At 44.1% G+C, this 21,027-nt stretch overlaps 2 protein-coding genes across 2 annotated transcripts; one reads left to right on the top strand and one right to left on the bottom strand.

Moving 5' to 3' along the window:
* Positions 1–5,442: 5,442 nt before the first annotated feature.
* LOC129869643 (lymphocyte expansion molecule-like) lies at positions 5,443–8,433 on the top strand. The gene is made up of 10 exons (XM_055944252.1): positions 5,443–5,540; positions 5,781–5,868; positions 6,068–6,241; positions 6,320–6,439; positions 6,656–6,796; positions 7,170–7,313; positions 7,402–7,575; positions 7,733–7,864; positions 7,945–8,075; positions 8,233–8,433. Exons 1-10 carry the CDS (start codon positions 5,491–5,493, stop codon positions 8,318–8,320), a joined length of 1,242 nt encoding a protein of 413 aa, XP_055800227.1. The 5' UTR covers positions 5,443–5,490; the 3' UTR covers positions 8,321–8,433.
* A 25-nt stretch (positions 8,434–8,458) lies between these two features.
* LOC129869642 (delta(24)-sterol reductase-like) lies at positions 8,459–20,490 on the bottom strand. The gene is made up of 9 exons (XM_055944251.1): positions 20,007–20,490; positions 19,370–19,525; positions 19,170–19,275; positions 16,570–16,688; positions 14,752–15,015; positions 14,489–14,632; positions 11,068–11,265; positions 10,628–10,806; positions 8,459–10,512 (listed from the first exon to the last, which is right to left on the bottom strand). Exons 1-9 carry the CDS (start codon positions 20,235–20,237, stop codon positions 10,359–10,361), a joined length of 1,551 nt encoding a protein of 516 aa, XP_055800226.1. The 5' UTR covers positions 20,238–20,490; the 3' UTR covers positions 8,459–10,358.
* Between the last annotated feature and the right edge of the window lie 537 nt (positions 20,491–21,027).

Here is a 21,027-nt window from a genome sequence, read left to right as displayed (position 1 = left end):
AGTGTGTGCGCAGCAGTGTCAGCACTATTTGTCCAAGCCTCAGAGAATTGGAAGAGGTTTGATAATGTGAGAGGGAGGCAGACCTCGGGAAGATAAACACACAGGCCCAGTCTTCTTTTGTTTACCCAGTGGGCCTGCTTTACTGTACAGATGGGATCTTAAAATGACCAGTATTGTTGCAGCACAATAATCATGCAGCAACAGGATTTTAACGTTTAATCCAGTCACTTTTCAGCTGATGTAATGTTGCTTGATCAGTAGTTAGGCTATTAGCTGGCCAAAATGAGGCTACTTGAAAAGTGCAATACTGTTAATATAACCGTGTGTTATTGCAGGTTTTCAGTGAATTTATGTAAATCATGCGGCACAGGAAAATTCTCAGCGACAACCGAGTGATCAAATTCAGATCCCTCAACAAGGGTAGAGCCTAAGGGGTATTTGGCCAGACAAAATAATGTAATTGACAATAATTGATAATACAGTACATCCAGCACCTCTGAACATATCTTTAGTACTTTTACCAACCTGGAGAGCTGACACCTTCAGACTTATGCTCCACCACGGGTCACACTGAGGATAAGGAAGATAGCTGACACTTCTCTTCTGGGTGTTTACAGTTAATAATACCTTTATTACGAGTATCAGTGATTCTGTCCCAAATGGCATTCTATTCCATACATAGTGCTCTACTTTTGACCAGAGCCCTATAGGGAATAGGGTGCCATTTGGGGGACACATCAGTATCACATCAGCTTCTACAGGACTAAGGTAACATAACAAAGATGAAGGTAGACCTAATGTAACATTACACTTTTACAATTCAGGGAAACTGTCATGATTAACCATTCACACTGCCCTGGATACATTACCTATAATGTGGTTAACTTTTCACCAGTGAAGGTTTTTGTCAAGCACATCTTAGGTTCAAATTGAATCATTGATTGTTCATGAGAAACATGGGTTACCACATTACACTTGGTCTGCCTGTGGAGGGCAGCTCTACTCTTCCAGCTGATTGCTGGCTATTAACAACAAATTAGCTGATTGCAAATCTATTTAGGAAGAAGAACATGCAGAAGCATATTAAATGTAATACAGACTCAGAGTGAATCTTCCTTGTTAGCTCATGAATACAAGACATACAATAACGCATTATCAGTAAATGATCTTTGCTCTCATAAAATGCTAGGGTATTTCGCCATACAGGAAACACCGATCAGAAATTATACTGAAATAATTTTATTGAAAGATATATTGCTGGTTAAACTCCTCTCTTGAACATAAAACTAGGGTTGATGTGCATTTTGCAGTTTGAAGTTGAGGAGTCCCTGCAGAACAATTGTAGAATAGACTTCATGCTCTGTAGCCACTGGGGTATATTAAGTCTGTAGCCACTGGGGTATATTAAGTCTGTAGCCACTGGGGTATATTAAGTCTGTAGCCTATGCATGCTCAACTAACCAGTGGCATGTATTTGTGGATGCCAAGGGAAGCCTGTCATGCCCTGATCTGTTTCACCTGTCCTTGTGCTTGTCTCCACCCCCCCCTCCAGATGTCACACATCTTCCCCATTATCCCCTGTGTATTTCTACCTGTGTTTTCTGTCTTTCTGTTGCCAGTTCGTCTTGTTTGTTCAAGCCTACCAGCGTTTTGTGTCTCAGCTCCTGCTTGTTCCAGTTTCTCTTTTCTCGTCCTCCTGGTTTTTGACCCTTGCCTGTCCTGACCCTGTACCCGCCCGCCTGACCTCTGCCTGACCTGACCCTGCCTGTCGTCCTGTTCCTTGGCCTCTACTCTGGATTATCGACCCCTGCCTACCTTAACCTGTTGTTTGCCTGCCCCTGCTGTTAAAATAATAATTGTTACGTCACACAGTCTGCACTTGGGTCTTACCTTGATTCCTGATAAAGCCAGACTTCCCCAAAAAACATTAAATAATTTATCTTTCATCTCTCTGTGTTTCATAATTTTCATTCAGCACCCCTCTGTCTCAGTTGGCAATCTATCTGATGCTGTCTGGTCTAAAAGAGAATGACATTGTTGCCACCAGTAGCATTGCATGCAAGGGAAGCCAGCAAGCATTTGGCCTCCCTTGATAAAAATAAATAATAAAAGCCAATCAGCATTGAGCTAAACTGAGTGAGCTCAACTATGAATGGTCTTGGCACACCAAAAAAAAAAGTGTTAATCACATTGCATTGAGAGCATACTTCATTGACAGAAACAACTTGAATTGTTGCATCTCGTTGTGTTGTTGTCCTCCGGTTGCTAGCTAGCTAAAATGGTTCCTTCTCTAAATAACCATGGAGATAGGGATTTGTACTTGTGGTTTTTGGTTAATTCTCCGTACTGGCCAATGACTATAAAGGCGATTCTGATCCAACCATAAATTCATACATTGTGCCCCTAGTTGGAGAGTATGGAAGTTCAATATGTAGCTAGATGTAGAAGGCTAATGTTAACTAGCTAACGATGACCATGAAATGAAGTTAGGCTAGCAAACAAGCATTTTAGCCAGGTAGCAGGACAACATAAAATAAAAGCTTGAACTTTATGACAGAGTGATAGACCATTTTGTCAAAATGAAAGAGAGGAGGATGGCATTGGCATTTCTCGACAAGTAGGGTGAGCCAACATGTTTTTCTACTTGCACTAACACGCACGCACAAACACACAAATCAGAACCATGGACAGCCACATCATATTTAGCTTAAGTTGATTGGACTAAATTGTTTTTAGTATATTTTAGTTGTCACTGTATTAGACTAAGCAGAGGTGATTTGATGATGTTGAAATGTTGAAGTTGAAATGGTGCTGGAATAGTGGAGGCAGCTCCTGTTTTCTTTGTGACTTGCGGTAACTCTCCATGGTTTTAAATCAATAGTTGTTTAGTGGTCTGAAAATGTCAGGAACATTAACTTACCTGACCATGCTGTAAGTCATGTAACTGTTTATTACATGCAATACGCTTTGTGCACTTCACCCAACAGAGGTTGCTCTCCGGTTTTGTGAAGAAACAAATGTGTGAATTATTCTGCCAGCGTCTTCTTATTGTATCGGCCTTAGGCCTATATAACATGGTCGCAAGCCATATGAACTAACAGGTTATAGACAAACAACACCATTATCACAACTCATTGGCTGTAATATGTCTTCCCCAGTGATTTGACTCACGCACTACTACTGCAACTAACTGGGGATTTTCCGTGGGGTTGATATATCATTTACTGGTATTCAACTTTGTAAGACGAGAGTTCTTTGTAGTCTATTTTCCTGTTTATTATCTCCAGCATCATGATGATGATGTCAAGAAACTGATATTGCATGTCCGGAACCGCACGTCCGGAACCACCCTGCCAGGGTTGCCAGGTATAGCTAAGACTTCTCTCCCATGACTACTCAAAACACGCCCACAAACCCTAAAACGAGCCCACATTGTTTTTGCTGCAACAAGACGAGTTGCACATAAAGCCAATGAACCCTTTTTCCATAACGTTATCGAGCAAAGTATGAAGGAATATCAAAGTCATTTGTAACGGCGTTAGAAGCTAAATTTGGTTTTCCATAAAAATAATAGGTCTAATTATTGCGAGCTAACCGTGACTAATAAAGGAATTTCAATATGTCGCCAGATCATGTTCCATCAATGGATGTTGATTTAACTAGTTTGACTGCTATGATTGTAAATAAATCCCTTATGCGCATGTGCATAACTATAGATAAATCCAACAGGAGAGTGAGGGATGAAAGTTGGACAGATCATCTCGAAATCCCTGTGCAAGAAGCACTTGGACGAACTTCAAAATAATGTTAAAACTATTTTCTGGTGATTGTGCCGTTATTATGTGCCAGATGTTAACATTTACATTACATTTAAGTCATTTAGCAGACGACTTACAAATTGGCGACTTACAAATTGGTGCATTCACCTTATGATATCCAGTGGAACAGCCACTTTACAATAGTGCATCTAAATATTTTAAGGGGGGGGGGGGGGGGTTAGAAGGATTACTTTATCCTATCCTAGGTATTCCTTAAAGAGGTGGTGATTGACTCCGCTGTCCTGGCGTCTGAGGACAGGACACAAAGACTACAAACCGTTACAAATGGCCTATTAGTGATATTGACTTGTCTTTTCAATAGGCATAGGCTAGGCCTACTAATATGAGAGTTTCTGATTGTAATTACATTTGGTTTAGTTATGCTAATTGCAGGTAGCCTATAGCCCCTGAAAACCTACATTCGCTTAGGCAAGATGTAAGATGAACGATTTAGCAGCTTGCTTCGTTCATATTGACAGACTAATGTATATAACATGAATAGCGAGGTGATTTTGAGGTAAGAAGTGCTTCTGTTGCCCAATAGCCTGCTGGAAGAGGCTAGTGAGGATGGGGTCTTAATTTCAATCACTAAATCGTATATTAATAATATGGATATGAACTGAATAGGCCTATGCTTGTCAACAGCCAGTGTTTTTGTTGTTGTTTTAAATAACATAAGGCTACAACAACAATAAACTGAAGTTATAGACTATTTATTAAATCAGTTTGCCAGCTCAGGTAGGCTACACAAGTGGCACAATGGATTTGCAACGACTCCAGTGGTATGTGGAGTATCACTCCACATTCAATGTCAGTTTCATTGTGTACTTTTCCCCATGTCAGAAGCATGCAAGTGAGTTTCAAATCTTCCATTTAAAAATTCCAATCGCGCAGCACTCGAGACCAAAGAACGGAGCATACGTAAAACCCTTTACTTGATGTGGTTTTCCATAAGAATAGTCGACAAAAGAAGTGCAGTTTAAACCATCTCCGAACGACTTTATCTAATGCACTGTAGAGCGCCTAAAGTCGTTTTTTTCTGTGCATTGTCGCCTTATTTCTTGATGCGCATCAGTTCATAGCGCGTTAATATGTTTTATGGAAAAAGGGTTGGGCATATGTATCTCCATAATGACAATCCAAATAGACTACGGTTGGGAATGTCTCCCTAATGACAATCCAAACAGCCTACCTACAACTGGTAAAAAGTTGAAATGCGTGCGTGCTGCTCATGTGAATCCTGCCTGCTGCGGCGCTCAGTCTCAACATACACACACCCCTCCGCCCCCTCCCCACCACTCACACACTCAGCAACAGGCTGCCTTACTACCTGATAGTAAGCAGCAGCAGGTAACAGTGAAATATTTTAAAGAAAAATGCCATGGCGGCCGCGGTGCAATTTAGAAGTAGCCCAAAAACCCGCAACCCGCGATCAATACAGTTTGACCCGCGACATCGTTTTGAAAGTAGCCCAATTTGGCAGCAAACTGGAGATCCCAACCCTGCCTGCCAAAGTGCTGCTGTAAAAGAGAATAAAGATAGAATTCACGTTGCTAGGAGATACTATCAACAATACATTATGGGATATTCGTATACGTCACTGTTGCCATAGCTACGTCTCTGTCAAAAACACAGATCTCATTTCTTGTGTCAGGGGAGGCTAAAATAAACAATGGCTGAAAAAAAGTTCAAAGGAGCCCCGTTTGGAACACAGACATCGAGGTAAGACATTAAACAAGCGCCAAAAGGAAGTGGCGAATCATGGAGATTAATAAGAAAACAATATGGATGTTGTTGCTTCTACACCTGCATTGCTTGCTGTTTGGGGTTTTAGGCTGGGTTTCTGTACAACACTTCGAGATATTAGCTGATGTACGAAGGGCTATATAAAATAAACTTGATTGATTGATTGTTATCCGTAGCACTGCCGGCCTGATGTCTTACTGTAATGTGAGTGTGCAGGTTTGATGTGTCAGCGGTCCATCCAGCCAATAAGAGAGTAGGGACCTACACCGAGATCCCCTACTGCAAAAATATGACCAATGGCCTGGTATGACTTGTAACTCCCAACCTCTCCCCCCCCCCCTTCAATTCAATGGGTTTTATTGGCATGGGAAACATATGTTTACATTGCCAAAGCAAGTGAATTAAATATTAAACAAAAGTGAAATAACTCTCTCTCTCAAACTTCCTCTCTATGCTTCAAAATCATAACAAACATATAAGGTTATATGTGTTGTTTATGTCAGGAGCGGCGGCTGGGCCCGGGGTCGTATGATGCTGCACGCCGTGGGGACTTCAGTGAACGGTCGGTGGCAGAGCGGGCCAAAGGGCCGGGGTGGCAGAGGGCCCAGGAGACTGCTAGGTTGGCAGCCATACCTCACCTCCTCTACAGGGAGGCCTGGGAAAACAAACGCTTCCTGGTGGGTCACACACACATGCACGCACGTGCACACACACACACCTGACCCCTAACCTCTGTCTCTCTGTCTGTCCCATAGAAAACTAAAGTGGGTCCAGGAACCTACAGAGTAGCAGACTTTATAGAGGAGCTGCAGAAGAAACCAGGCAGTGTGAGAGGAGTGTGTGACAGCAGGGAAGAGCGGTTCAGAAACGCACAGGTACCACAACACACACACAGAGAGGTACCACAGTGCACCACTAGAGGGCAGGAGGACACAATATGTTATACTCAGCATACTGTTGGTAGGTCACATGTTAACACCATGTTAATAGCAGGTGTAAACTGGCTACAAATGACTAAGATCAATCTTTCTCCATGATACTCAAAGTGCCTTACACCCCAACCCCAACCCCTTCTTAAACTGTGTGTACAGAGCTGGACGCCAGGCCCTGGTTGCTATGGTATTGGGGGTGTTCCATGGGCAGCGCTGGAGGAGAAGAGGTCGGGGTCAAATGGGGCTCCCAGCATGCACCTCAGCTCCTCGCTGCAACGCTTCCCAGAAGGCAACAGTACGGTACGACAAACACACACACAACACTATAACTGAAAACAACAAGGTATCGGTTACTTACGCAATAAGGCACGAGGGGGTGTGGTATATGGCCTATATACCACGGCTAAGTGATGGTCTTAGTCACGACACAACGCAGAGTGCCTGGATACAGCCCTTAGTCGTGGTATATTGGCCATATACCACAAACCCCCAAGGTGCCTTATTGCTATTATAAACTGGCTACCAACATAATTAGAGCATTAAAAATCAATGTTTTGTTATGCCCGTGTTAAATGGTCTGATATACCATGGCTGTCAACCAATCAACATTCAGGGCTTGAACCAGTTTATAAAACTCGCTATACTACAACTAACTGTGTGTGTGTCTGTGTAGGACTGTGGGCTGAGTCCCTGTACCTATACTCTAAAGAGCAGCACAGAGGCGTTGTTGGCCAGCGGCAGCAGCAGGAGAGGTGCATATGACCTCTTCACTGGACCACGAGACAAACCCATCACCGCTGGATACTTCGCTACCCCGGTAACACACTCTTACATCACACACACCTCAGAACACATAAAACTGCAAGGGACCAACATCAACTTATTGTGTGTGTGTACATGTGTAGAAGTGTGTAAATCTAACTCCAGGGGAGTACCCTAGTGGGTGTGGGGGCTTTGGAGAGGAGTTGTGTCGTCGTGAAAAGCGGAACCACGGTGTGTTTGGAATGTTGGATCAGTACCCAGTTGTTCCAACAGAGAGAATCTACCACAGCACCCCGTCCCAATGCCCTCGACCTGCTGTGAGTACCCTAACCTCTGACCCCTAACCTTGCCCCAATGCACTCCAACCGTTCTAGCTAACCTTTAACTTTCAACCCCTGCCCCAAAAGGTGAAAGAAAAAATATTATATCCTTCTCTTCTCCCTCTATTCTGCCTTTCTATCCCTCTCCCTTCAGACGTTCCCAGGGCCAGGGTGGTATGAAGTCGTCTCTCCACAGTCCCGTCCAGAGAGTCACACCCATCCCCCCTTCCTCTCCTCTGCCCCCCGTGCCAGCCGTAGGACAGAGAGATTGCAGAACGGAAATTATGTGAGTTAAGCCTAACCTTCACCTCTAACTCTGACCTCTAACCCTGTCCCCTGAACTCTAACATTCTCTTTTCCAATCAGAGCATGGTTGGTCCTGGTCGTTATGACATTGCAGAAAAGGGGCGTAGTAAGACTGACAATGGCTACACCTCCTCCTTCAGTTCCCGGACACAGAGATATCTTCACAAACCAGACAGAGACAAACACACACAGTAAGACACACACACATGCACATACAGTGATACCTCACCTGAAATTAAAGAAATATCACATTTTCTATCAGTATACAGTGAGTGGTGTGTGTGTGTGTGTGTGTGTGTGTGTGTGTGTGTGTGTGTGTGTGTGTGTATATTGCACTGTGTGTTTCAGGGAGAGGTTGCGTGCGATAAATGTTCCGGTGGACAGACTGAGTTTCCTGGTGCCGCCCGGAAGAAACACTTTGATGAAATCAGTTTAGACACACACACATCGAAGCAGTATTGAACAAAGACTCTGGATACATGTTTTACAACCCATCAGATTTCAAGTTTAGTTTTTCAACTATATTAAAATCCAAATTGATCAACATGAGATGTTTGGTAGAAAGTAGTAGAGATTTGCTGTTGACAAAACAAACTTTATTATCATCATACACCAACAAAAACATTTGTGGACAATAGCAGTGATCTCCTTCCTCTCTGCCAGGCAGTAGAAATAACCAGGTTAGGGTTGGGGGTCAGAACATGTTAGGGGCTTAGAGGTCAGAACAGGCAGGTGTTGGGGTTAGGGGTCAGAAGTTGTACACGACCGTTCAAAAGGTTGGGGTCACTTAGAAATGTCCTTGTTAAAAAAAAAAAGCTAAATATTTTGTCCATTAAAATAACAGAAATACAGTGTAAACATTGTTAATGTTGTAAATGACTATTGTAGCTGGAAATGGCTGATTTTTAATGGAATATCTACATGGGCGTACAGAGGCCCATTATCAGCAACCATCACTGTGTTCCAATGGCATGTTGTGTTAGCTAATACAAGTTTATCATTTTAAAAGGCTAATTGATCATTAGAAAACCCTTTTGCAATTATGTTAGCACAGCTGAAAACTGTTTTGCTGATTTAAAGAAGCAATACAACTGGCCTTCTTTAGACTAGTTGAGCATTTGTGGGTTCGATCACAGGCTCAAAATGGCCAGAAACAAAGAACTTTCTTCTGAAACTCGTCAGTCTATTCTTGTTCTGAGAAATGAAGGCTATTCCATGCGAGAAATTGCCAAGAAACTGAAGATCTCGCACAACGCTGTGTACTACTCCCTTCACAGAACAGCACAAACTGGCTCTAACCAGAATAGAAAGAGGAGTGGGAGGCCCCGGTGCACAACTGAGCAAGAGGACAAGTACATTAGTGTCTAGTTTGAGAAACAGACGTCTCACAAGTCCTCAACTGGTAGCTTCATTAAATAGTACCCGCAAAAAACACCAGTCTCAACGTCAACAGTGAAGAGGCGATTACGGGATGCTGGCCTTCTAGGCAGAGTTTCTCTGTCCAGTGTCTGTGTTCTTTTGCCCATCTTAATCTTTTATTTTTATTGGCCAGTCTGAGATATGTCTTTTTCTTTGCAACTCTGCCTAGAAGGCCAGCATCCCGGAGTCACCTCTTCACTGTTGACGTTGAGACTGGTGTTTTGTGGGTACTATTTAATGAAACTGCCAGTTGAGGACTAGACACTCGAATGTACTTGACCTCTTGCTCAGTTGTGCACCATGGCCTCCCACTCCTCTATCTATTCTGTTTAGAGACGGTTTGCACTGTTCTGTGGAGGGAGTAGTACACAGCGTTGTACAAGATCTTCAGTTTCTTGGCAATTTCTCAGATGGAATAGCCTTCATTTCTCAGAACAAGAATAGACTGACAAGTTTCAGAAGAAAGACTTTGTTTCTGGCCATTTTGAGCCTGTAATCGAACCCACAAATGCTGATGCTCCAGATACTCAACTAGTTTAAAGAAGGACAGTTTTATTGCTTCTTTAATCAGCAGAACAGTTTTCAGCTGTGCTAACATAGTTAACACAACAGTTTTCTAATGATCAATTAGCCTTTTAAAATGATAAACTTGGATTAGCTAACACAACGTGCCATTGGAACACAGGAGTGGTGGTTGCTGATAAATGGGCATATGTAGATATTCCATAAAAAATCTACCGTTTCCAGCTACGATAGTCATTTACAACATTAACAATGTCTACGCTGTATTTCTGATCAATTTGCTGTTATTTTAATGGACAAAAAATGTGCTTTTCTTTAAAAAACAAGGACATTTCGAAGTGACCCCACACTTTTGAACGCTAGTGTATATCAAAACAGGCTGGTGTTAAGGCTGTATTTGTTTCATCAGCACATTCACATTCACTGGGCTTTACAATACAAACAGGCTGAGAACACTCCTTAAAGGCTCTAATCTTCATCGTATTACTAGTGGGATGGCAGATGTTAAAGGATCAGGGGTTCGTGGTCAGAGGTCAGTGTCGTGCAGCTTTGCAGATCTTGTCGTATACCTCAGGGAAAGCGTCCTTACAGCCCAGCTCCTTTCTCAGACGGTGATACAACGTCCCGTCAAACATTTCCCAGAACTCACTACGCTCCATGTAAACATCAGCATACAGCATCTGGAACCTACACACACACACTTCAGCACAATCGGAGCCTTATTCCCATCATTCCATATAGACCCTCAGCATACAGCTGTTGCGGTGCATAAGGGTTTGTGTGTGTGTGTACAGAAACTCACCCATGCACCTCTCTGACAAACTGCTCCAGCTGTCTACATGAGGCTTTAGCCTGGAAGTGTTTAACCCTGGGTTCTCCATACGCTCCAATGTCCACATACAGCTCTGCCTCCTCACCTTTAGGATGAACCATCCCCCGGCCCAGGGGGAGCACAAACGGACACAACCACAAAGGGTACACCTGCAGGGAGGGACATACCAACGTAGTTACACCCCTACAATGAGACAGTTACACCCTTAAACGAGATATACCAACTCAGTCACTCCCTTGAAATTAGATATACTGTTCCAACTCATTCACACCCCTAAAATGAGATATACCAACTCAGTCAGTCACACTTGTGTGTATAATGTATTAGGGTATGTTACGTTGAGGAAGCATGCAATGTAGCTATGTGTCTTATGTGAAATGTACTAGTTTGTGTGTGTGTGTGTGTCTTACATGGATGTCCTGGTGGAAGCGTGCGATAGCGGTCTGGATGTGTTTCATGGGGACCAGCATGTCCTGGACAACATGGTGCTGCTCATACAGTTGTCTGATGGTCTCTCCCTGGGTCAGCTTCAACAAAGAGATCTTAGGAGGAACCATCCACCCAAACAACCACCGGAACACTGGGTGGTTACCAAACGGGATGATGTCCTGGAGACACACATTCATGTTTACAGCAATCAGCTTTCCAGCTCCACAGTTGTGTCCAGTAGGGAAAAACAGTTTTGAAATGGAGTGAAACACATTTTAGTTTACTATTTCAGAAAGTTTGGCTATTATATGTCCCACAGAGCACAACCCTGGTCTATGTCTCATATATAACGGGGGGGGGGGGGGCTACCCCACCTCCGCCCTTCCTCCCCATCTCCGCCCTTCCTCCCCATCAACAACATCATCCGTCTGTCAGAGAAAAACTCAGCAAAATTTCGAACATAATTTAAGGTTATGGAAAGGAACAATTACCAGCAAACCACACATGGCTTCCTAATGGCAGCGTGTGTGTACATTAGGGAGACTAATGCAGAGTTATGTGCTGGGGGAGGAGATGATGACATGCTGAAATCTGCAGGATAAAAGGGTCACTTTGTATCATCTGTCTAATGCACTGTGTGTGTGTGTGTGTGTGTGTGTGTGTGTGTGTGTGTGTGTGTGTGTGTGTGTGTGTGTGTGTGTGTGTGTGTGTGTGTGTGTGTGTGTATATATGACAACTGTACCAGAATAAGATGGCTAACGATTTACATGCTCCAAACCAACTGTGCTATTTTAGTTTTTTTTTGTTGCATTGTCTGTAACTTATTTTGTACATAATGTTTCTGCTACCGTCTCTTATGACCGAACATAACTTCTGGACATCAGAACTGTGATTACTCACCATGAATTGTAAGAAGCTTTTTCCTTCAACGCGTCTGACGAGAAGGAAATACTGCTTTCCCGCGAACAGGCCCAAATCCCTGTCATTTGCATGAAGAAATGGGGGCGCAGATCGGGCTGCCTTCTGATAATACGTAGGCGAGCGAGTAAACTCCCACTGCTATCCGCTCTTCTGGCTAACATGCAATCATTGGAAAATAAAATTGATCACCTATGATTACGATAATCCTACCAACGGGACATTAAGAACTGTAATACCTTGTGTTTCACAGAGTCGTGGCTGAACGACGACACGGATAATATAGAGCTGGCGGGATTTTCCATGCACCGGCAGAACAGAGAAGCTACGTCTGGTAAGACAAGGGGTGGTGGTGTGTGTCTATTTGTCAATAACAGCTGGTGCGTGATGTCTAATATTAAAGAAGTCTTGAGGTATTGCTCACCTGAGCTAGAGTACATTACGATAAGCTGTAGACCACACTATCTACCAAGAGAGATCTCATCTATATTATTTGTAGCCGTCTATTCACCACCAGAGACCAATGCTGGCACTAAGACCGATCTCAACCAACTCTGTAAGGCCATCAGCAAACAAGAAAATGCTTATCCAGAAGCGGCGCTCCTAGTGGCCAGGGACTTTAATGCAGGCAAAATTAAATCCGTTTTACCACATTTTTGTCACGTGCAACCAGAGGGAGAAAAAAACTACAGACCACCTTTACTCCACATACAGAGATGCATACAAAGCTCTCCCCCGCCCTCCATTTGGCAAATCTGACCATAATTCTATCATCCTGATTCCTGCTTACAAGCTAAAACTAAAGTACCAGTGAATCGCTCAATACGGAAGTGGTCATCGGCTTCATCAATAAGTGCACTGACGATGTCATCTCCACAGTGACCGTAAGTACATATCCCAACCAGAAGCCATGGATTACAGGCAACATCCGCATCGAGCTAAAGGCTAGAGCTGCCACTTTGAAGGAGCGGGACACTAATCCGGACGCTTATAAGAAATCCTGCTATGCCCTCAGACGAACCATCAAACAAGCAAAGTGTCAATACAGGATGAAGATTGAATCCTACTACACCGGCTCTGACGCTCGTCGGATGTGGCAGGGCTTGAAAACTATTACGGACTACAAAGGGAAACCCAGAAGCGAGCTGCCCAGTGACACGAGCCTACCAGACGAGCTAAATTACTTTTATGCTCGCTTTGAGGCAAGCAACACTGAAGCATGCACGAGAGCACCAGCTGTTCTGGATGACTATGTGATAACACGCTTGGTAGCCGATGTGAGCAAAACCTTTTAACAGGTCAACATTCACAAAGACGCGGGTCCAGATGGATTACCAGGACGTGTACTAAAAACATGCGCGGACCAACTGGCAAGTGTCTTCATTGACATTTTTAACCTCTCCCTGACTGAGTCTGTAATACCTACATGTTTCAAGCAGACCACCATAGTCCCTGTGCCCAAGGAAGCGAAAGCAACCTGCCTAAATGATTACCGCCCGTAGCATTCCTGTCGGTAGCTATGAAGTTCTTTGAAAGGATGGTCATGGCTCACATCAACAGCATCCTCCTGGATACCCTAGACCCACTCCAGTTTGCATACCGCCCCAACAGATGACGCAATCTCAATCGCACTCCACACTGCCCTTTCCCACCTAGACAAAAGAGAATGCTGTTCATTGACTACAGCTCAGCGTTCAACACCATAGTGCCCATGAAGCTCATCACTAAGCTAAGGACCCTGGGACTAAACACCTCCCTCTGCAACTGGATCCTCGACTTCCTGACGGGCCGCCCCCAGGTGGTAAAGGTAGGCAACAACACGTCGGCCACGCTGATCCTCAACACTGGGACCCCTCAAGGGTGTGTACTTAGTTCCCTCCTGTACTCCCTGTTCTACATGGCCAAACACGATTCCAACATCATCATTAAGTTTACTGATGACGCAACAGTGGTAGGCCTGAGAACCGACAATGACGAGACAGCCTATAAAGAGGACTGTTTTCTCTGCTACTGCACGGCAGGCGGTCCCGGGGCGCCAAGTCTAGGACCGGGGGGCTCCTTGGCAGCTTCAATCCCCAAGTCATGGGACTGCTGAACAATAAAATGGCCACCAGACTATTTACATTGACACCACCCCCCCTCCTCCATTTGTTTTGTACGCTGCTGCAACTCGCTGTTTGTTGTCTATGCATGGTCACTTAACCCCTACCTACATGTACAGATTGCCTCAACTGACCTGTACCCCCACGTACTGATTCGGTACCGGTACCAACCTGTATGTGGCCTCATTATTATTTTATTGTGTTACTTTAACATTTTTTACTTTAGTTTATTTGGTAAATATTTTAACTTCTTGAACTGCACTGTTGGTTAAGGGCTTGTAAGTAAGCACTTCATGGTAAGGTCTACACTTGTTGTATTCGGCACATGTGACAAATAAAATTACATTTTGATGTGTATGTGTGTGTATGTGTGTGTGTGTACCTGGAGCTCCCAGAAGATGGATCGTGTGTGTCTGTGGTAGTAGTGGCGTAGAGGGATGTACTCCACTGCTGTGTTGTTCTCCGTCAGGTATCTTTCAACGTGCTTGAAGAACCACGGCTTATAGTGCAGGCCGATCCTGTTGATCTGAAGCACACACAGACACACACAGTGCAGGGTTACAGCACTCTTCTCCTCTATTGTCCTTCTGGACGTACCTTCTCATTCTTCCTCTATTTCTCTCTTTTTCTCTTTCTCTCTCTCACCTTGTCGGGTTCAGCCGTGTCAGTCATAGTGCCAGTCATGATAACAGCTTCGTCAAGTGAGTACTGCAGTCCTTCTACAAACGTGTTGTTCTTGTCCTCAGACGCCTCACTGAAACGACGGCAGATGTTCTCCAGCCCTCTGATTGGCTCATACTGCAGACGAACCCAATACCTTGCCGGGACGATCTTTATCTCTGCAGCAACCAGGAACCCCAGAGTTCCACAGGACCATGGAACTGCGTGGAACAGGTCAGAGTTCTCTTCCTGTTAGAGAACACACACACACACACACACACACACACACACACACACACACACACACACACACACACACACACACACACACACACACACACACACAGAACATCAGTTCCCCTCCTGTAAGAGAGCCACGTAGCAGATTGCAGAAGCAATCCTCCTTCTTTCTCCTTTCCTTCTCTCTCTCTAGTTGTACTGTGGACCCTTTGTTTCCAGATTAACTGCCATTTCCAGTGGTGTTGGCTTTATGTTTTCTAAAGGACTATAGGTCTGTAGCTTTGCTCTGTTAGTTACAGAACTGGAGGCCTGTAGCATTGCTCTGTGAGCTAAAGACTGGAGGCCTGTAGCAATGCTCTGATAGTTACATAACTGGAGGCCTGTAGCATTGCTCTGTGAGCTCCAGAACTGGAGGCCTGTAGCATTGCTCTGTGAGCTAAGGACTGGAGGCCTGTAGCATTGCTCTGTTAGTTACATAACTGGAGGCCTGTAGCATTGCTCTGTGATCTCCAGAACTGGAGGCCTGTAGCATTGCTCTGTGAGCTAAGGACTGGAGGCCTGTAGCATTGCTCTGTTAGTTACATAACTGGAGGCCTGTAGCATTGCTCTGTGATCTCCAGAACTGGAGGCCTGTAGCATTGCTCTGTGAGCTAAGGACTGGAGGCCTGTAGCATTGCTCTGTTAGTTACATAACTGGAGGCCTGTAGCATTGCTTTGAGAGCTCCAGAACTGGAGGCCTGTGGCTTTGCCCAGTGAGCTCCAGAACTGGAGGCCTGTGGCTTTGCCCAGTGAGCTCCAGAACTGGAGGCCTGTGGCTTTGCCCAGTGAGCTCCAGAACTGGAAGCCTGTAGCATTGCTCTCTGAGCTACAGAACTGGAAGCATGTAGCATTGCTCTGTGAGCTCCAGAACTGGAAGCCTGTAGCATTGCTCTGTGAGCTCCAGAACTGGAAGCCTGTAGCATTGCTCTGTGAGCTCCAGAACTGGAGGCCTGTAGCATTACTCTGTGACCTCCAGAACTGGAGGCCTGTAGCATTGCTCTGTTAGTTACATAACTGGAGGCCTGTAGCATTGCTCTGTGAGTTCCAGAACTGGAGGCCTGTGGCTTTGCCCAGTGAGCTCCAGAACTGGAGGCCTGTGGCTTTGCCCAGTGAGCTCCAGAACTGGAGGCCTGTGGCTTTGCCCAGTGAGCTCCAGAACTGGAAGCCTGTAGCATTGCTCTGTGAGCTACAGAACTGGAAGCCTGTAGCATTGCTCTGTGAGCTACAGAACTGGAAGCCTGTAGCATTGCTCTCTGAGCTACAGAACTGGAAGCATGTAGCATTGCTCTGTGAGCTCCAGAACTGGAAGCCTGTAGCATTGCTCTGTGAGCTCCAGAACTGGAAGCCTGTAGCATTGCTCTGTGAGCTACAGAACTGGAAGCCTGTAGCATTGCTCTGTGAGCTACAGAACTGGAAGCCTGTAGCATTGCTCTGTGAGCTACAGAACTGGAAGCCTGTAGTATTGCTCTGCTCCGACACCAAGGTTCTCTTAAAGATCTGAGCAGTAAAGAGAGCTCTGCTCACCTCAGTGCAGCGGACCAGGCTGCCGTCAGCCAGCACCAGCTCAAAGGCAACACAGATGTGCTGGAAGAGTCCGTAGATATGAGAGGATGACTCTATACCTGTACCCATCACCAGACCTCCTGTAGATAGAGAGGGAGAGTGAGAGGGAGACAGAGGGAGGGATGGGGTGGGTAGGCTTGATTATTTAGTAAACAAAAGACAATTGCGGCATACTAGTGCTCAGGGACACAGTCAATATACAACACCAACAATACAGGACACACAGACATACACAACAACAACACTTTAGGGACTTGGGGAACTCAATCTCCTCACAGGTGAAGCAGAGAGCAACGTAAACACTCAGTTTGTCAGTTGTGTGTGTGTGTGTGTGTGTGTGTGTGTGTGTGTGTGTGTGTGTGTGTGTGTGTGTGTGTGTGTGTGTGTGTGTGTGTGTGTGTGTGTGTGTGTGTGTGTGTGTGTGTGTGTGTGTGTGTGTGTGTGGTGCTCCAGATTAATCTACAGCATGCTGAAGAGAAAACATTAAGCTGTTGCTCTAACATTTATGGATCCAGAAAACCATTATGGAATCTGATCCAGGAGTGCTGTGCACTCCAAAGCCATTTCCTCTGAGTTTCACCCTCGGAACTCTACCATCTATAAACAATTGATCCTCTAATCCAATAAGAGAGGGTGATGATGCTCCCAACAGGAAATAAACAACCCTGATAGATAAGATGCCATGGAAACACTCAGCTACAGAGGTTATACTACAAAACAGAATCAATGAGATAGCCAGCTAACTTTGATCAACAACCAGAAATAACTATTGATTTTCTGGTTCATTAAGAAAACTAAACGGAGATATGTGTTTTTGGTTGTTGAGTCAATTAGTCCATGCCCATTTCAAGCTTATCTTTAAAAAAAAAAAGGTTATTTCAGAATATATAGGCAAGTCAGCTGACTAACTCATTGATCCTGCTTTGTAGTATACCCCTCTGGATGACAATCGTTCAGTTGTTCTATAGAACAACAACAATAACAACAACATATACCACCATATATATACCATATAACACAGCCGACAACAATATATACCCAATGAATTATACTGTATATACGCTAGATGACTGACATGGGGTTGAAGCCACCGTGCCACCCAGAAATGTTCCATACACACAAAAAGCTTTTTTCTCTCAAATTTTGTGCACAAATTTGTTTACGTCCCTGTTAGTGAGCATTTCTCCTTTGCCAAGATAATCCATCCACCTGACATGTGTGGCTTATCAAGAAACTGATTAAACAGCATGATCAGTATTTCTATGCGTAATAAAGCCCTTTTGTGGGGGAAAACTCATTCTGATTGGCTGGGCCTGGCTTCCCAGTGGGCGGCCCTGGCTGCCAACTGGGTGGGCCTATTCCCTAGAATTGATAGATTAGGGCCTAATTTATTTATTTCAATTGACTGATTTCCTTATATGAACTATAATAAGGTAAAATCTTTGAAATTGTTACATGTTGCGTTTATATACAGTACCAGTTAAATGTTTGGACACACCTACTCATTCAAGGGTTTTTCTTTATTTTTACTATTTTCTACATTGTAGAATAATAGTGAAGACATCAGAACTATGAAATAATACATATGGAATCATGTAGTAACCAAAGTAGCCAAAGGGTGGCTAGCCTTGATGACAGCTTTGCACACTCTTGGCATTATCTGCCCCTAACTTGGACAACTCTGGGCCAATTGTGTGCCGCCCTATGGGACTCCCGGTCCCGGTTGGTTGTGAACCCCAGGCTGTAGTGACGCTGCAACACTGCGTGTTTTAGACCGCTGCACCACTCGGGAGGCCTGCGTTTATATTTTTGTTCAGTATAAATTTTATTATGTGAACTAAACACTAAAATTTAAATAAATAGATGTAAAAACATTTTCCTTCAAGTATAATTTTACTGTCCCCACTACAACAACAAAAATATTTAAATACATATAATTTTGTCCTTAATTGAAATAGTGTAGAATTCCATTCATTCCTATGGAGGACTGCTCCTACTGGGGAGTGCCAATATGGCCGACAGTTTGCCAGGTTAAAATGCAGGCTACAGACGAAGGTGCTCCCACGTAAAATAGTGACGTCAGGGCCTTCATCTCTTCTAATTGCTCTCACCCAGCTGTCACGTAAAGTCGCATCCTTGGGAAGTCATGAAAGCTGAGGTATGGTTTTTGTTTGTTGTTGGAACAAAAAGGGACACTACAACAGCATCGGTGAGAGGATTGTGCCGCCATTATGCAAGCTTGATAATTCTGCGCTGTTGCTAGCGACCAGAACATAAACCAGAACATAAACAATACCACTTTGCTAAACTTCCGTTCTACAAACCCAGAAGCGTGAAAGAAGCCAATGGCCAATACATAGCATCAGCAATCCGGGGTTTATATACATCATTGCATATACCATCATATATACCATATAACAGCCATACAACAATATATACATTATATACCATATAACTCAAAACCATACACAAACACATATACCACCATACACCATAAAACCTGAGCCAACAATATATGCTGATGATATGCAGATATAATGATAATGATATGCATAGCGTACCGACAGTGAGGTCGTCCAGTTCTGGCAGCACAGGCAGAGTCCAGCCCAGGGAGTTGAGGAGAGCAGTGATCTGACCCATGTTGACCAGTGGCTCCACACGAACCACCTGTTGTACATATACTTGCCCGGATCATACAGGTTTACACACGCATACATACTTTTATATACAGAGCTACAGCGTGTGAGCGTGTTTGTCCTACCTGTCTCTGTGTGTCCACCTCCAGTATGTCCATCATGTTGATCATGATGTTCTTGTTAGTCTTCTTGTATTTCCCAACTCTGAGAGAGACAGTCAGCCAGCCGGGTCGACCTGTACACATGTGAGTCTTCCCCCCCTCCTTCCTCCACACACGTACCTGCAACCCACACACAGTATCATACTGTATGTAAGTATTATGGCCTCTGCCTAAAGGTCTGGACCTTTATGGCACAGAAGGCACTGCACTTTCTCTGGGGTCTCTGATTAAAGCCCTACTCCTGCTATTCCCTATAAATCACTACAGAGCATTCGAGATGGAAGAAAGAATTTAAACTTTGTAAATGACAGAAGGAAATACAGTATCTGATGCCATGCTCAAATACTGAGCTCCCAGAATGCACACACACACACTGAACTCCAAGACCTATGCAGTGAATGCTGCAAAAAATCTCTTTAGGAAGAGAGGGATTACAGTCTTTCCTCACCCCAGGATCCTCACAGCAGTCTCCCTCTCTCACACACACACACACACACACACACACACACACACACACACACACACACACACACACACACACACACACACACACACACACACACACACACATTGTCGTTGTAATTTAGCCACGTGGATTTACCTGTCTCTGGATGTCCCGCACGCGCTGGTCGTGCTGTTTTGGCGCAGAACACATTTTGAAGATGAGCCACGCGCGCATGTAATAATAGACATCAAATATGACTGAGAGCGGCAGCAGAAATAGACAGACGAATATCCATCTCTGGTGAACGATCACGTAGTCTAAGCCTTTCACCTTGATCCACAACAGAAAGAGAACTACCAGTCCACCGAGATACAACAACGGATCCATCCTCCCTGCGCTGCTGGTCTACTGGCCTGATGATGGTCTAGTTAAGACTGTTCCAGATAATAACTCCCATCTAGGAACAATCGATTTTTCTATTGCCTTTAGTTGGGAGCGAGCGATGCAAGATTTCTAAACTTCTGCTTTTTAAAATCCACATAGATTATCTATGCCAACACATACACATACATTAATGCACACATCACTACATAGACAGGTGTGTAAATATTGAAGTTAAAATCCTGCCACTCCTGTCCTTTTCTCTGATAGGCGAGTCTGGCTGTGCGGTCGGCTAGCCCCGCCTCTGGCCGGCGCTCTTTGGCTAAAGACGCGTCAATCGGGATGACTCCATTTGCAACGTTAGCGCGCTTCGTCCAATCAGAGAGCAGAAATCCGGTCACACCATTCACCCGGCGCATATCTTCATTTACATAAAACAGTTAAGTAATAAGTAATACAGTGTAAATAAAACATTGTTAAAATCATTCATCTAAACTGATATCAAACTAGGCCTACAGTGGTTAACCATTTTTTAAATAACCTATTTATTATAACTTACATATAACTACCACAGTAATTATACATTTTATATAACGGTATTATATAACCATATTACTGCCATAAACCAGGTAATAAAACTACACTGATTATTACATGAAACCCTAACCAATGCAAAATCTAATGCATTTAACTATAGTGCTTTCAGAAAGTATTCACTACCCTTGACTTTTTCCACATTTTGTTGTGTTACAGCCTGAATTTAAAATGGATTACATTTTTTTTGTCACTGGCCTAG

The sequence above is a fragment of the Salvelinus fontinalis genome, chromosome 14 (assembly GCF_029448725.1).
Source record: "Salvelinus fontinalis isolate EN_2023a chromosome 14, ASM2944872v1, whole genome shotgun sequence".
Taxonomy (NCBI): domain Eukaryota; kingdom Metazoa; phylum Chordata; class Actinopteri; order Salmoniformes; family Salmonidae; genus Salvelinus; species Salvelinus fontinalis.
Note: the sequence above shows the minus strand (reverse complement) of the source record. Positions and strands in the feature narration are given on the sequence as shown.

What these genes read in the sequence shown, in the direction of transcription:
- LOC129869642 (XM_055944251.1), bottom strand. Translation starts at nt 20,237, where the DNA reads ATGGATCCGTTGTTGTATCTCGGTGGACTGGTAGTTCTCTTTCTGTTG. An exon ending in TGCGGGACATCCAGAGACAG is followed by an intron (nt 19,526 to 20,006) that starts GTAAATCCACGT and finishes TGTGGGTTGCAG; the next exon opens with GTACGTGTGTGGAGGAAGGA. An exon ending in GCTTCCACCAGGACATCCAT is followed by an intron (nt 10,807 to 11,067) that starts GTAAGACACACA and finishes CCCTCCCTGCAG; the next exon opens with GTGTACCCTTTGTGGTTGTG.
- LOC129869643 (XM_055944252.1), top strand. Translation starts at nt 5,491, where the DNA reads ATGGCTGAAAAAAAGTTCAAAGGAGCCCCGTTTGGAACACAGACATCG. An exon ending in AGCGGTTCAGAAACGCACAG is followed by an intron (nt 6,440 to 6,655) that starts GTACCACAACAC and finishes CTGTGTGTACAG; the next exon opens with AGCTGGACGCCAGGCCCTGG. An exon ending in GATTGCAGAACGGAAATTAT is followed by an intron (nt 7,865 to 7,944) that starts GTGAGTTAAGCC and finishes TTTTCCAATCAG; the next exon opens with AGCATGGTTGGTCCTGGTCG.